The 13,802-nt window shown below is 47.7% G+C and overlaps 1 protein-coding gene across 2 annotated transcripts in view; it reads left to right on the forward strand.

Moving 5' to 3' along the window:
* The first annotated feature begins 437 nt into the window (after nt 1-437).
* MIB2 (mindbomb E3 ubiquitin protein ligase 2) overlaps nt 438-13,802 on the forward strand; it is a 40,691-nt gene continuing 27,326 nt past the window's right edge. Inside the window, exons 1-3 of one of the 2 annotated variants that reach the window (XM_027702058.1) lie at nt 438-579; nt 12,119-12,446; nt 13,142-13,313. In XM_027702058.1, the coding sequence (XP_027557859.1) occupies nt 12,200-12,446; nt 13,142-13,313 (419 nt within the window). In that variant the 5' untranslated portion in view covers nt 438-579; nt 12,119-12,199. The remainder of the gene's footprint in view (nt 580-12,118; nt 12,447-13,141; nt 13,314-13,802) is intronic. The other variant, XM_027702057.1, reaches the window with a different exon arrangement.

Raw genomic sequence — 13,802 nt, forward strand, 5'->3', positions numbered from 1 at the left:
CACACACACCCCAGCGCGGCTCGCGCATCCCTCCCGGGGCCGCTCCTGCATCCCGGGAGCACCCGCCGCATCCCATCACCGCATCCCACCGCACCCCCCCGCATCCTCCGCCGTGCCGGGCGGTGCCCGCGGCTCCCCGGGGGCTCCCGGGAGTTGTAGTCGGCGGTGCCCGGAGCCGGTCGGGGCGGAACTACGGCTCCCGTCGTGCCGCCGGAGGGAAGGCGGGCGGGCGGAGCGGGCGGGGCGGCCCCGGGGTCGAGCGGCGCCGCTGCGGCAGCAGCTCCGCGGGGCCACGGCCCGGCCGCTTCCCGGCGCTTCGGCGGGGCTTTGGGGGGTAGCCCTGGGTGCTGCCGAGGGTGCTGCCGAGGGAGCCGGTGCCCAACTCGCTGCCGGGGGGGTCCCGGGGGGGGCTCAGCTCGGGGCGCTCCCGCTGTTCCGCCACCTGAGCCCCGCCGCTCTCCCCCCGCCCGGGCCGCGCCGGAGCAGCTGCTGCTGCTCCCGAGGATGAAGGAGGGAAGGAAGGCAGAGCAGCCGCTGGATAAGCACTCTCGGGATTCTCCGCTCTCCCCGCGCTCTCAGGTAGGTGCGCGGTGTGGGTTTTTTCCCCCCGGTTTTCCCCGCGCGGGTTAAGCCGGGATCAGCGCTGCCCGCCCCGGAGCGCGGCCGGTGCTGCCCTTGCCGCCTTTAGGCGGGGCTGGGGCCGCCGGTGGGGCGAGTCCGCTGGCTCCTGCTCCATTTTCCTTTCTCCTGGCTGCCCTGGGGGGATGTGAGCGCACATCCTGCTCCCGAACAGGTACTGCAGGTAGGTCCTCGCTTGCCAAGGTGAGACCTGAAACGCGGGCGGGGGTTCCTCGGGGGCGTTTCGCGTCCCTGCGGCGTGTGCTGGTTCTAACTCGGCACTGAAGCACATGTGGCTTTTTTTTTCCCCCCTCTCCCGTGTTTCCGTGATATTTGCGATCTCCCCGATCTGACAAGAGGCATGGAAGCAAGGGCCGGACTTAAACCCGGAGAAGTTGGTACAGCTGCGCTGGAAGCACTAAATGTGTTTGCTCTGATTTCCCTGCAGGCGCTCGGCTGCAGAATTACTTTCTGAATGTAACAAATTCCAATTTCTACCTCACTGAGAAACAAGTGAGCTCTGGCTCACCTTCATGGAGGTCACTTGAGCTTGGCTTTACTGCTCAACCTTCTCTCTTTTTGGCTAAGAGCCTTATTACATCCTCTGCACTTCTCTGTTGCTATAGCAGGAGTTTATTTGGCTCGAATGAGATACCATTTTTATTTCTTCTCTCTTTAGTAGCTCCTCAGTATCCTAAAACTGCTTCCTATGACGAATGATGCAGTTGTTCATCCTTCTAGGACCTTCCTCTGTACTTGATTACCTGTTGAATTTTTCATTCATGGTTTCAGGGTGTAGATGAGTGAATTGTCAGAGGATGCAGTTACTGTAAATAACCCACATTTACCCACATTGTTATGAGTGGAATGATGCTGTGTGACACGTTGATAATGGAAATTGGAAAGGGAAAGCTTCAGTAGCTTTGGCAGAGCTAGAGAAGGTCTTGCCCCCTTTTGAGCTTTGCTTTCTGCTCCAAGTTGTAGCTGTCTGGGTTTGAGTCTGGAGCAGGTAACTTCTGTTGGGCAGGTGATACTTCCCTTCAAGAAGGTCTCTTCCAACTAACAGGGCAGTAGATGGGGTGTCCCAGCTGATGTATTTTCAGTACCTTATGCCTGTTTTTTGTACTAATCTCATCTGTTTCTGTGGTGGAAGGATGTAAATTCCTTTAGGACCGAAGTGTGGCTGCAGCATATGAACAGTTTCTCTTTTTTAGGCTTCACAAAGGTAAATGTGTTTGCCATCCCTTCCTCTTTGCACAGCACAGCTCTGAGTCACTGACACGAGGAGAATCTTCATACTTGTGTGATATTTGGCTTGGCTCAATTCTCTGCTTATTCTGATATTGCTGTATAGCATCATATGTTTTGACATTTATTTTGAGTGCATGTTTGAAGCTCTGTGGCTGTGAAAATCCTGTGCCAAATTCGTGAATAAAGAATCTGTTATTTTTCCTGCTTTGGTCTGCAGTGGCCACTGATCCACTGCTGGGATTGTCTGGAAGAGCTGGGAGGCCATGCACAGCCCCTTGCCACTGAAACTTGGACAACTGTCTTGGAAAACCCGTGGAAGTGCTGCAAGTGTGGTGGTTGCAGTTGTCTCCTTCCATTTTTACGTGGAAAGGGGGATGTCCACGGCCTTCTAAGCTGCCTTGATCAAGAAGTGGGTGGCTACAGACCCCCCTGGACTGCTCAGAGAGCACTTGTCTCTGGAACAAGCTTGTCTTGTGCCTTGTGTTTGTGTACCAGTAGTATTATCAGCAGTGCTGGTTGCTCACAGAGCCCAGTCCTGGTCTCTCTGAAGTTGAAGGCTTTCTCCAGCCTCGTTCAGCTCTCTGAGGTCGTGTTGTCCCTGCCTGTTCCCATCAAATCTGTTTGCCTTGCTCATCATCTCTGCTGCAGAACTGCTCCTGGGCTCTGGCAGGGCTCAGGGATGAATGTCACCGTACCTCTCACAGCAGCACTGATCGTGCCCTTTCGTTTTCAGTTGCTGTTTTCCGGGGATCCAGGAATAGAATGGAAAGTCCTGGGAGCAGACAATTTGAGTTCTGGTTGTTTTTCAAGGATTCTCTGCATTCATGGCTTATCAAGGTCATTTTTGGAGGGGCCAAAGTGTTGTAATACAATGTGCTCAGAGGGAGACCAGCACACTTTTCAATACACTCTCACTAAAAGCTCTGATGGGAGAGAGATCATTGGATACTCTTCTCTTCTTAAGCAAAGAGAAAGTGGAGTTTCTCGTTTCTTGGGAGACTTACAGGATTTAAATATTTCTTTCCTCTCTGTAATAAGAGTTGTGGTGGTGGTGGTTGAAATTTCCAGGAACACAGAAGGAGTCTTCCAGCACTTAGACTGGAAAACCAGTGAAGTTACATGTGTGTGAGCAGGAGAGCTTGATCTTACTCATCCACATTCCCTGATGTGACCCCAGGGAAGGCAGGGATGAATCCTGGATCATGGATTTGTGCTTCCTTCTTCCCTGTGACTAGCATGGGCCAGGCTGTGGAGAACAGAACTTGGAGCTGGGGTATGTGAGCTTCATTCCTGACTCTACCGCCAGTTCCACGGAGAACTGCGGCTCCATTTCCCCTCTGCAGAGTGTTCCTGTGTCCTTTAAAATGCTCAGAGCAAAAAGATGGCATCTGTGATTGTAAAATGCACGAAGTTGTGAGTGAATTGTGTACGTGCTGACCCTCAAACCTTCGCTGAGTCCCAGGGAGGGAAGCAACAGCCACTGCTCAATTCCTTCTGCTCCTACGCAGCCAACGTCTCTCTGGCCAAAGGCATGTCAGGGTAGATTAGACTTAAACCTTTTGATCTGCTTTCAGAGCACAGAAAGGGCAAGTTCCAGGCTGGAAACGGGCAGGAGTGCAGTGTTGCCCCTCCTGAGACCCTGCAGGGGATCTGAAGTCAGTAGGATGAGTTCCCAGGGCTCATCAGAGGTCCGGCAGGTTTTATGCTCAGCTCGCTCTGTACCAGTCTGGAGTAACTACTTTTCATCTGGAGAAGTTGGAGGATGTTGTGTTTGTTCCTAACTCGGAGGATTTGTAATCCCATTGTGCCTCCACTGCTGAGGGCACCAGGCTCTAAACACCCCTGAGCAGCCCCAGCACTGCCTTTCCTCAGCCCACTGTTCAACCACCTCCCTTCTTGCAGGACTTCAGAATTAATTCCTCTTGATTTTTCCACTCCTGCAGTAAGTCAGTCTTTTGATTTTTGCACGACCTGTGGGGACACTTACTGCCTTCCTGGACAGACAGGGCAACTGTGTGATTAGATTGGAGGTTCATGAACTTTGGAGTGATTTAAGTCGGGTTTTAAGGGTAAATAGGAGTTGATAGCTGGTGTGAGAGAGCTGCAGACCTGAGCCTTACCAGGGCTCAACACCATCAGCTCTGGGCCAGATGGTCTTGCCTCTGAGAAATACATTAGAGCAATGTCAAGTAAGAGCACAGTTGAAATCCGCTGCCAAGACAGATTTCTCACTGTTGGAATATGTTTCTGTCTGATCCTCTATTTCTAGATGATTGAAAATAGTTCTGGAAGGGATTTTGCTGAGGCCACCTAGTCCATCCTTTCCCACAAGGCATGATAAATACACTGAAACCCTTCCTGAAGGGTCTGTTAAGCTTGTTCTTTAAGTAATGGAGATGTTCTAGCTGCCCTGGATGGCTTGTATTTGACTTTATTAAACTGGTTTTTTATATATTATGGCTTTTGTCAGTGTTCTGGGCACAGAAAGACCTGCAAGGGATGCAGGTGGTTGAGTATTGACCTCTTAATGCCAAGGGCCAGAAAATTGATGGTGGTTCTTGGCAGGAGATGGGATGCAATGCTACTGGATTTTTTGTTTTCCTTCTGCCACAGGGATCTTCCATGGAGGGCATGGGAAAGTTAAAATACCATTCTCCCTTTTTTTTCTATGTAAAGTGAAAAAGACCTTGATTCAAACTTAGCAAATAATGTTGTGTTTGTTTTTTTTTTTCCTTAAACAACATTACCTAGTGGTTGTGTGTGTGGGCAGGGAGGGGTGTGTGTGTGTGTGTTTGTTTTTACTGTAATGCAATGTAAATTAAACTCTGAAATCCGCTCTTGAGGAAAAAGTGGATTCTCATCAGCCCCAGCTACTGAGCTTTTCTGGGCTGGAGGCAACAATCTGCAAACTGTCGGGTCCAATTAAAGCAAATGGCTGGAGCTGTTTTTTCTCCCTCCTGGAGAGAACACAGTTCATCAAAAGCCAGAAGGAAATTTCATCGGGCTCATGAGCAATTATCTCGTGGGATGTAATAAGAGACATCCACTAGATGCCCAGTGTGAACTTTCACTTATAATCACTTTTAAATCTCCAGTAGGCAGATGAGCACTGATCTCAGCAATTTGAAGCCTGAAGTTGTTGTGTTCAATAGAAGCTGGTAGGGGGGAACTTGTTCTTCTGTAGGGTTTGGCTTAGAAATCTGAATTTTGAACGTCCCTGACCTGGCAAAAGATATTCTGCCTTTTTGTGTGTGGTGGGTTGACCCTGGTGGGCAGCCCCACAGAGCTGCTTCCTCACTTCCACCCCCCTGGGATAGGGAAGGGGCTGCAGGGGTCAGGTTGAGAAAGCAAGATTTCATTAGGTACAGGGGTTGCTTTGGAAGGCAAAGACTGACTCCAAACATCCCCCCCTTCCTATTTCTTCCCCATTTTTTATTCCTGAGCACCATGTCGTGGTGGTTATCCCTTTGGTCACTTGGGGTCAGCTGTCCTGGCTCTGTTCCCTCCCAAATTCTCTCTCAGCCTCTCACTGGCAGGACAGCGTGAGGAACAGGAAAGGCTTTGGTGCTGTGTGAGCTCTGTTCAGCACCAGCTAAAACACCTCTGTGTTACCAACACTGGTCTGCTCCCAAATCCAAACCAGAGCACCATCCAAGCTGCTGTGAAGAGAATGAAGCCAACCCCAGCCCAAACCAGAGCTCTGTGGTGTACCACAACCTCTCCTGGTGGAAGCCCGTGACAGATGTTTATTTTTGTCTTGCTGGTGGTGTTTCCCAAAGGTAACGTTTGCTTTTTTATGGTTTAAAGCAAATATTGACCATTGTGCAATCCAGTGAATTTCCTGGTCTGGTCCATGAGTTAGCAGGGAGCTGGTTCATGAGAAGTGCTGTGCTCCTGGGGGATCGTGTGCCTCACACTGCCACTTTCTTTTTGGCTAATTTTGTTACTCGTGGCTGACAGAAATCCCTTTTCAGTCCGTGGAGCTTGGTGACAAAACCAGTTTGGACTGAGGCTGTGCAGGTTAGGGCTTTGTTTTTGAAGCAGGTTCACTTTTCTGGGTCTGTTGTCATCGCAGGGGGGTTGAAGTTTGAGTGAAGTGAGAACTGGAGGTTCAAGGCCAGCTCAGTTCAGTTGGCCTTGTGTCCTCTGCAGCTGTTGGGTCCTGCCATACTCATCCATAATGAACCCAAAATGTAAGACAGGCAACTTCTCTATAACTTCTTCCATTTTTAGGATCTATTCTGAGCTTGTTTGCCATTTTTCAGGAAACCAGAATGCTGGGATCAAGCTCCTCAGAAAGGTTTGCCCAAAACTACTGGTCCTGAGTATTAATAAATTTGCTGCTGCTTCTTTTAGGCCTCCATCCTTTAACAAGGTGAAAGAATAGCTGGTAAACCAGCATGATAACCTCTGAAACATTGCTGCTACAGCTGGCAAGGGAAGGGAACGTTCCCCTCTCACCGTAACAACTCGGGTGCTAGAACACAATCAGTGTAAATGGAATGTGAAATTCAGTGTAGGCAAAACAGATCAATGGGCTGGCATTTGCAGAGGACAAGTGTTGATTGCAGAGATAAAATGCTCTCGGTGGGACTCTGAGCAGAGTGCCTGGCTTGGTATTTTTAGCCTCTCCTCCCTCTGTGTGCCCGTGTTTGAGGATGGCGGGATGTGTCCCTGACGCTGGAATGACAAGATATTAATCCCTGAGCAAAGGCGTATTAATCACCTGCTTTATTCTGTTTATGTAATGCAGTTAAATATACTTGGGGAGCAGGTGAGGTTTGGGGCATGGAAATTATTTAACCTCACAGGCTTTTTTTTGGTTTTTCTTGATTGATTGGTTTTACCAGTGGCAGCTGCCCTGTTTCTGATTTTTTTTCTATTTTTCAGCTGAGACTAATTTATCAGGAGAATGGCTTCGTTTATCCGCTGTTGATATTTAAGCCACAAAAACATCATCTGCTCTTCTCTCTCCCTCCCCTGTGCCGGAGATGGCATTTTGCAAAATTTAGACTAAACAGAATTCCTGACTGCACATGGGAAAGGGAAGGAAAGGATCACTGAGGTCTTGTGGCTCTGCAGTGGAATATCACAGAGTCTCAGAAGGATTTGGGTTGGAAAGGACCCTAAAGATCATCCAGTCCCAACCAGGTTGTTCCAAGGCCCTTGGACACTCCAGGGATGGGGCAGCCACGACTTCTCTGGGCAACCCATGCCAGGGCCTCCCCACCCTCACAGGGAAGAATTTCTTCCCAGCATCCCATCTAAACCTCCTCTCTGTCAGTTTGAAGCCATTCCCACTTGTTCTGTCACTCCAGGCTCTTTTAAATAGCCTATTAAATAATATTAAACTATTCACTTGAGCCAATTCTGCAAATCCTTTTGCTGGGCTGCAGGGGGGTCAGAGTAGACAAGGAGAGAGATTTACGAGTGGCAGAGCTGGCTGTTGAACTGGTGTGGGTTGTAGGTGAGGTAATAAAATACCACAGGCTTGGCAAAAGTCTCCAGAGTGGAAACTACTGGAAAATGGAGCTGGGAATGCCAGGGTTCAGCTGTGGTGGGAGGCAGGGAGGGTCTCTCTGGGCTTGGAAGTGCCCAGGGCAGCACACCTGGGTCAGGGCTGAGGAGTTCTGGCCTCACCCAGGAGGTGCAAGGCAATGGTGGGTCCAGAAGGATTGTTTGCTGTGTGTTTTGCTGGTTTCCTGCTCAGTTTTCATTCACTAGTGATTATATTTGTGGGAGTTGTGTGTGTATCCTTGAGAGCAACTGCACTGCACCCTGTTAGTGAGAGCTCGTGTGTGTTTGCTGTGCTCTCACTGTGCTGAGGAGAAAGAAAAGTGAAAGGTAAGGCTGGATTTGAGCTTTTTTTTTCCTAGATATTAACTTTGGTAATTAACTGAGCAGCTTTGAGCCTTGGGCTCCAAGGGCTATTTGCTGGTTGTTTGCTGTTATTAAAGAATATAAAAGTATTAGTGGGGGAGGTTGGAGATTTCAGGCTCGAGTGAGCTGCTGTGAAGAGACCCTGTAATAGGAGTTCTGCTGCAGCCACCCCCACATGTGTTCAGAAATGATGTGCAGAAGTGAGGGAAGTGTCCAAGTCTGAGCCTGTGCTGCTCTTTTGGAAAAGTGTGGGATTTACAATTGCCTAGGGAGGCATCCTCTGGATAGGCAGATCTCTGTAGGGTGGAATAATTCACCTGAGAAGACAATTCAAACTGCAAAACATGTGTAAGGAAGAGAGAAAAAAACCTGCTTTTTTTTTTTGTTGTTGTTGGTTTAAACACTTCCTCTGTTTGCCTTGCTGTTCAAATAATGTGATCCCCGAGTTGCATGCACTGATTTTGCCAACTGTTTACACCACCCCTGGGTTCTGTTTGCTCTTTATCCAGAGCAGCAGCAACCTTTGTCTCCTGTGAGATGGATATTGGGTTGTTTCTAGAGCACCTTCTGCCTCCAGAGCAGCTGAACATTGGCAGAAATTTGCCACAATTATTGCAACTGAAGGTGCTGATGTGTTTTCCCTTTGTTCCAGTAAAGTATTACTGGGATTTCCTAGCAATGGACTCACAGATATGCCCGGGCTGCTCTTTCCTGTGTCACAGTAGACAAGGTCAGAATGTTACCTCAGGATTCAGAAATATGCTTGTGTCTTATAATGGATTATTTGTTCATAGTTGCTTTAAATTCCCATGGGGAAACTGATGTTTTCTCTGTGAATCATTTCTGGCAGCTATACCTATCCTTCCCTGGAATAATTATGACCTAGACAGCATCAAGGGAGGAGTATTTGCTTCAGTGAGTGAAACATTTCCACTTAGGAAGTAAATAATGCTGCTCTGGCAAGGTTCAGCCTGCAAGAGCACTGTAATTCATCTCATAAAGGTTTTGAACAGTCCTTTATTCTTGTTATGCATCTCCCCTGCAGAGCAGATGGGAATGCAGAATGCATTTGGTGCATCCTTGTGTGGAAAATGGAATATTCACATTAGGAAGACGGCCTTGGATCAGCCAGCAAGGGGCTGGTGGGGTCTTTGCAGCCCAGACAACCCTGTGTTCAGCATCACAGGAGCACATTGAGCTAGAGCAGCATCCAGGGGTGGTGGGAAGGGGCACAACGTGGGGGTTTGCCCTGTCTGTGGGTCCCACCTTTCTGGGCCAAGGTTGGTGCTGAGCTCCTGGACTGCCCTGTTCAGGTCACTGTCTGTCATGTGCCAGCCTGCCCTGCTGTTTCCAGGTGGCAGGGGATTATCCTCCTTTGTGCTGCAGAGACTTCAATTTTATGGGTTTGTGGCACAGCCTGGAACGTTCTTTTGCGACGGATAATTGCTGGAACTGGCACTTCCTTCCTGGAAATGCTGGGAGTTGTGATGGAGCCTGTGCTGATTCATTCATTCATTCCTTCCCGGGGAGAGGAAGAAGAAGGTCCAGTGAAATGGCATAAAACCCTTTAGGCTGGGAAGTGTCACTCTGTCCTCATGTAAGATATCTTGTGGTATTTATTGTTTCCTTCCCTAAGCATGCAATTCCTTTTCCCTCTGTTATTACCTACCCCACCTACCACCCATTCACTCAGACAAAACCAGGAAGGATGGTGGTGGTTGTTTTCAAGGAAAAGGCATGTAGGAATAACTGAACTAGGTTTCTCTTGCACCTTTGCTTTGTTGGATGCTCCCATTTGTTTTCTCAGGCTCTCGACTGGTTCACAGCAGCCTTTAAAAAAAAAAGCAGTTCTGCCTTTCAGTTGAAGGAATAAATAGTCCACTTTATTCATCTCTGATCTGGAGGAAGAGGGGGATCACACAAATCTCATTAGGCCCCGCAATGCCTTCTGAAAAGGATATTCTTTGGTGATTCCTGCTTTCATGAAGACAGTAAACACTGGTGCACCTTCAGCTCAGCAATGTTACATCCACCTCCACTGCTCTCAGTGGAAGAGTCGCCCGAGGCGTCTTTTGGTGCTGATTAGAACGAGAGATGACGGGAGGTTCACGAGGACATTGGGGTTTGATGTTGCTCTCGTGTGACAGGTGTCTGGATGTCACAGCCATGCGTGGCAGGAAAAGTCTGACGCTGCAGAGGTGCTGGAGCTGAGCAGGAATCGGCCCCTTCCTGCACGCCAGAAACACGGTTTTGCATCAAACGACTCCCCCGCATGTTCAGTCGGGGCTCTGGGGCTGGAGGAAGGGCTTATTTTTAGGTTCTTGGTGGTTTCAGTTGCTTTATTGGGTGGGTGGGGGCATCGACAGCACGTCACAGGGCCCGGAGCTGCTCCTGTTGCTGTGTCTGAGCACGTCCCTGAGCTGGGCCAGGATTGTCACCCTGACACTTGTCACCCTGGGCTGAGCTGCTCCGTGTCGTGGCAGCGGGCGAGGTTTGCTTTTGGCATCTGCACTCTTTGGCCCTTGGCATTCTGTTGGGTCTCCATTTTCAAATTTTTGAGACAATATTGGAGGTTATGGAGGGGGACCCAGCGATGCCACAGTAGATTTTTACGGGTCCTAAATGTTGAAAGCCACGCTCTTCTTCTCTGTCTTGTTATCGTGGTAAAGAGAGAAACCAGGGTTTGATGATCTGATTCAATTCAAAATTGAGGATGTGATGCATCTGTGTGGTATTCACCTCATTTACCCATTGCCATGGCAACAGTTGGGAAGGCTGTCCCAAGCTTTAACTGATCCCAGCACAAAATCTGCTCTGCTTGTTGCAGGTAAGCAATAATAGCCCTTCCCTGTTCCTGCTCATTGATAAATAGCAGGGAAGGACTGAAATTTATCTGACATTGGCAATGTTTTTAAAAACCGCAGGGAAAACAGACAAACGTTTCTTTCAAGTGCAGTTTTCAAACTTCCTGTGTCCTCGAAATGAAACCAAAACTAACTTTGAGGGCAAGTGAAACTGCAGGGTTAAGGGATGAGGTGCAGTGATAAGTGATGAGGTTCATATGAAGGGTCTTCCTGAAAAATAGGTAGGTTTTGACTTTTTATTGCTAAAATCACAGGGCTGGTGCTTTCCTGGACATTTATTCCAACTCTCTTTACTGGTTTTTTTTGTTCCTGTTGCCGGTGGCTGTTGCATTTATTCCTGAGTTTGGAGTCAAGGGCTGGTACTGGGGTGTGTAAAGACTCCTTGCCCAGTTCTCTTCCCTCACACACAGAGCTCTGGAATAAGCATTTGGATGTTATTACAGATGATTATGTGCCTTGGAAGTCTGGCTAGTTTGTGTATCATTCCCACCTGCGCTAAAGCTGTGAGGATCCCTGTTTTTAATAAAGTACATTTACTCGAATTTGATTTTTTAAATATTACTTAACTAAAGCAAAAGAGTACTTAAATATTTTACAAACGATTCAAATAATTATTTTAAAGCAAATATTATTTAAATTATCTTAATATGAATAGTTTAAATAATTCTTTAAAAATATTATAGTTGAATAAAATAAATGTGTGTAGTTGGTGGGTCAGGCTTGTCCTGTGCCAGGTTGTTCTGGGAGGGGAGATGTGACATGCTGGGTGTTACCCACGTGTGGATCCCTGTTTTTAATCAAGTTCATTTACTCCAATCTTAGCTTTTAAATATTACTTAACTAAAGCAAAACAGTACTTAATTATTTGGATTGTTTGTAAAATATTTATTTTAAAGCATTTTACCAGAGCAAATATTATTTAAATCATCTTAATGTAAATAGTTTAAATAATTCTTTAAAAATATTATAGTTGAATAAAGTAGGTGTATGTAGCCAGCAGGTCAGGCCTGTCCTGTGCCAGGTCATTCTGGGAGGGGAGATGTGACGTGCTGGGTGTTACCCACGCGTGGATCCCCATTTTTAATAAAGTCCCTTTGCTCCAATCTTATATTTTAAATATTACTTAGCTAAAGCAAAACAGTACTTAAATATTTTACAAACGATCCAAATAATTATTTTAAACCGCTCTACTAAAGCAAATATTATTTAATATAAATAGTTTAAATAATTCTTTAAAAATATTATAGTTGAATAAAGTAAATGTGTGTAGTTGGTGGGTCAGGCTTGTCCTGTGCCAGGTTGTTCTGGGAGGGGGGATGTGACATTCTGGGAGGGGGGATGTGACGTCCTGGGCAATACCCACGTGTGCCACTGTGCCAGGTCGTTCTGGGAGGGGGGACGTGACGTGCTGGGTACGTTTATTTTTACGTTTATATAGAAACGTATTTATATGTCAAATTAATTTAATATATAAACATGCTGGGCATTACCCCGTTGTGTTCCAGGCGTGCTGACCATGCTGCTGCCCCTGCCCGTGTGCCAGCCCCGGCGAGGGGCAGAGCTGTAGGGGTTGCCGAGCACAATCCATGGACGTGGAGCCCTGTGCCAGCATGCAGGTGGGCATGCGGGTGGTGCGCGGCGTGGACTGGAAGTGGGGCAGCCAGGACAGCGGCGAGGGCAACGTGGGCACCGTGGTGGAGATCGGGCGCGCCGGCAGCCCCACCACCCCCGACAAGACCGTGGTGGTGCAGTGGGACCAGGGCAACAGGACCAACTACCGCACGGGCTTCCAGGGGGCCTACGACCTGCTGCTCTATGACAACGCCCAGATCGGTGAGTAGGGTAAGGAAAGGGGGATTAGGAACTCCTGCTTTATGGCAACAGCCACATTGATGAGTATGACATGGACAGGGGGCTTAGGAACTCCTACTCTGTGGCAACACCCAAATTGAGGAGTATGGCATGGACAGGGGGATTATGATCTCCTACTCTGTGGCAACACCCAAACTGATGAATATGGCATGGACAGGGGGATTATGATCTCCTACTCTGTGGCAACACCCAAATTGATGAGTATGGCAAGGACTGGGGGCTTAGGAACTCCTGCTCTATGGCAACACCCAAATTGAGGAGTATGGATGGCAAGGACAGGGGGATTATGATCTCCTGCTCTGTGGCAACACCCAAGCTGAGGAGTATGGCAACAACAGTGGGCTTAGGAACTCCTTCTCTGTGGCAACACCCAAATTGATGAGTATGGCAAGGACAGGGGGCTTAGGAACTCCTGCTCTATGGCAACACCCAAATTGAGGAGTCAGGCCATTCCCTGGCATCCTGTCACTGCCCAGCACAGAGACACATCACACGTGTTGTACCTACACAGGTCACACATATCACTCACGTTCTATTACTGCATCACCTTCAACACACACACAGTACATGATTTTTTCCTTCAAGAAAGGTTCTAAGAGCCGGTTTCTCTGGATTTTGGGTGAATCCCGCATTCCTTTGCCCCTGTGCTCTCCCAGGTGTCCGTCACCCCAACATCATCTGTGACTGCTGCAAGAAGCACGGCATCCGTGGCATGAGGTGGAAGTGCAAGATGTGCTTTGACTACGACCTGTGCACTCAGTGCTACATGAACAACAAACACGACCTGTCCCACTCCTTCGAGCGCTATGAGACGGCACATTCACAGCCGTGAGTCCTGCCAGCCAGGGGGAGCTCTGGGGGGGCTCTGGTCCAGAAGGGTGGTCTCCAAAATGGGGTTTGGACCCCCCAGGGGTGTGCAAAACCATCTGCCAAAGTGCAGGGATGATGTGCAGCACCTCACTAGTACATGTCTGTATCATTTATATAGAAATAAATGTATTTCTATATAATTTATGGAGAAATAAATGTATTTCTATATCATTTTAATAGAAATTTCTATATCATTTTAATAGAAATTTCTATATCATTTTAATAGAAATTTCTATATCATTTTAATAGAAATTTCTATATCATTTATATAGAAATTTCTATATCATTTATATAGAAATAGATTTAGTTCTATATAATTTACGTAGAAATAAATATTTCTATGTAATTTACGTAGAAATAAATGTATTTCTACGTAATTTACGTAGAAATAAATGTATTTCTACGTAATTTACTTAGAAATACATGTATTTCTACGTAATTTACGTA

Source organism: Neopelma chrysocephalum, unplaced genomic scaffold, assembly GCF_003984885.1.
Source record: "Neopelma chrysocephalum unplaced genomic scaffold, ASM398488v2 Primary Assembly neopelma1_180, whole genome shotgun sequence".
NCBI lineage: Eukaryota > Metazoa > Chordata > Aves > Passeriformes > Pipridae > Neopelma > Neopelma chrysocephalum.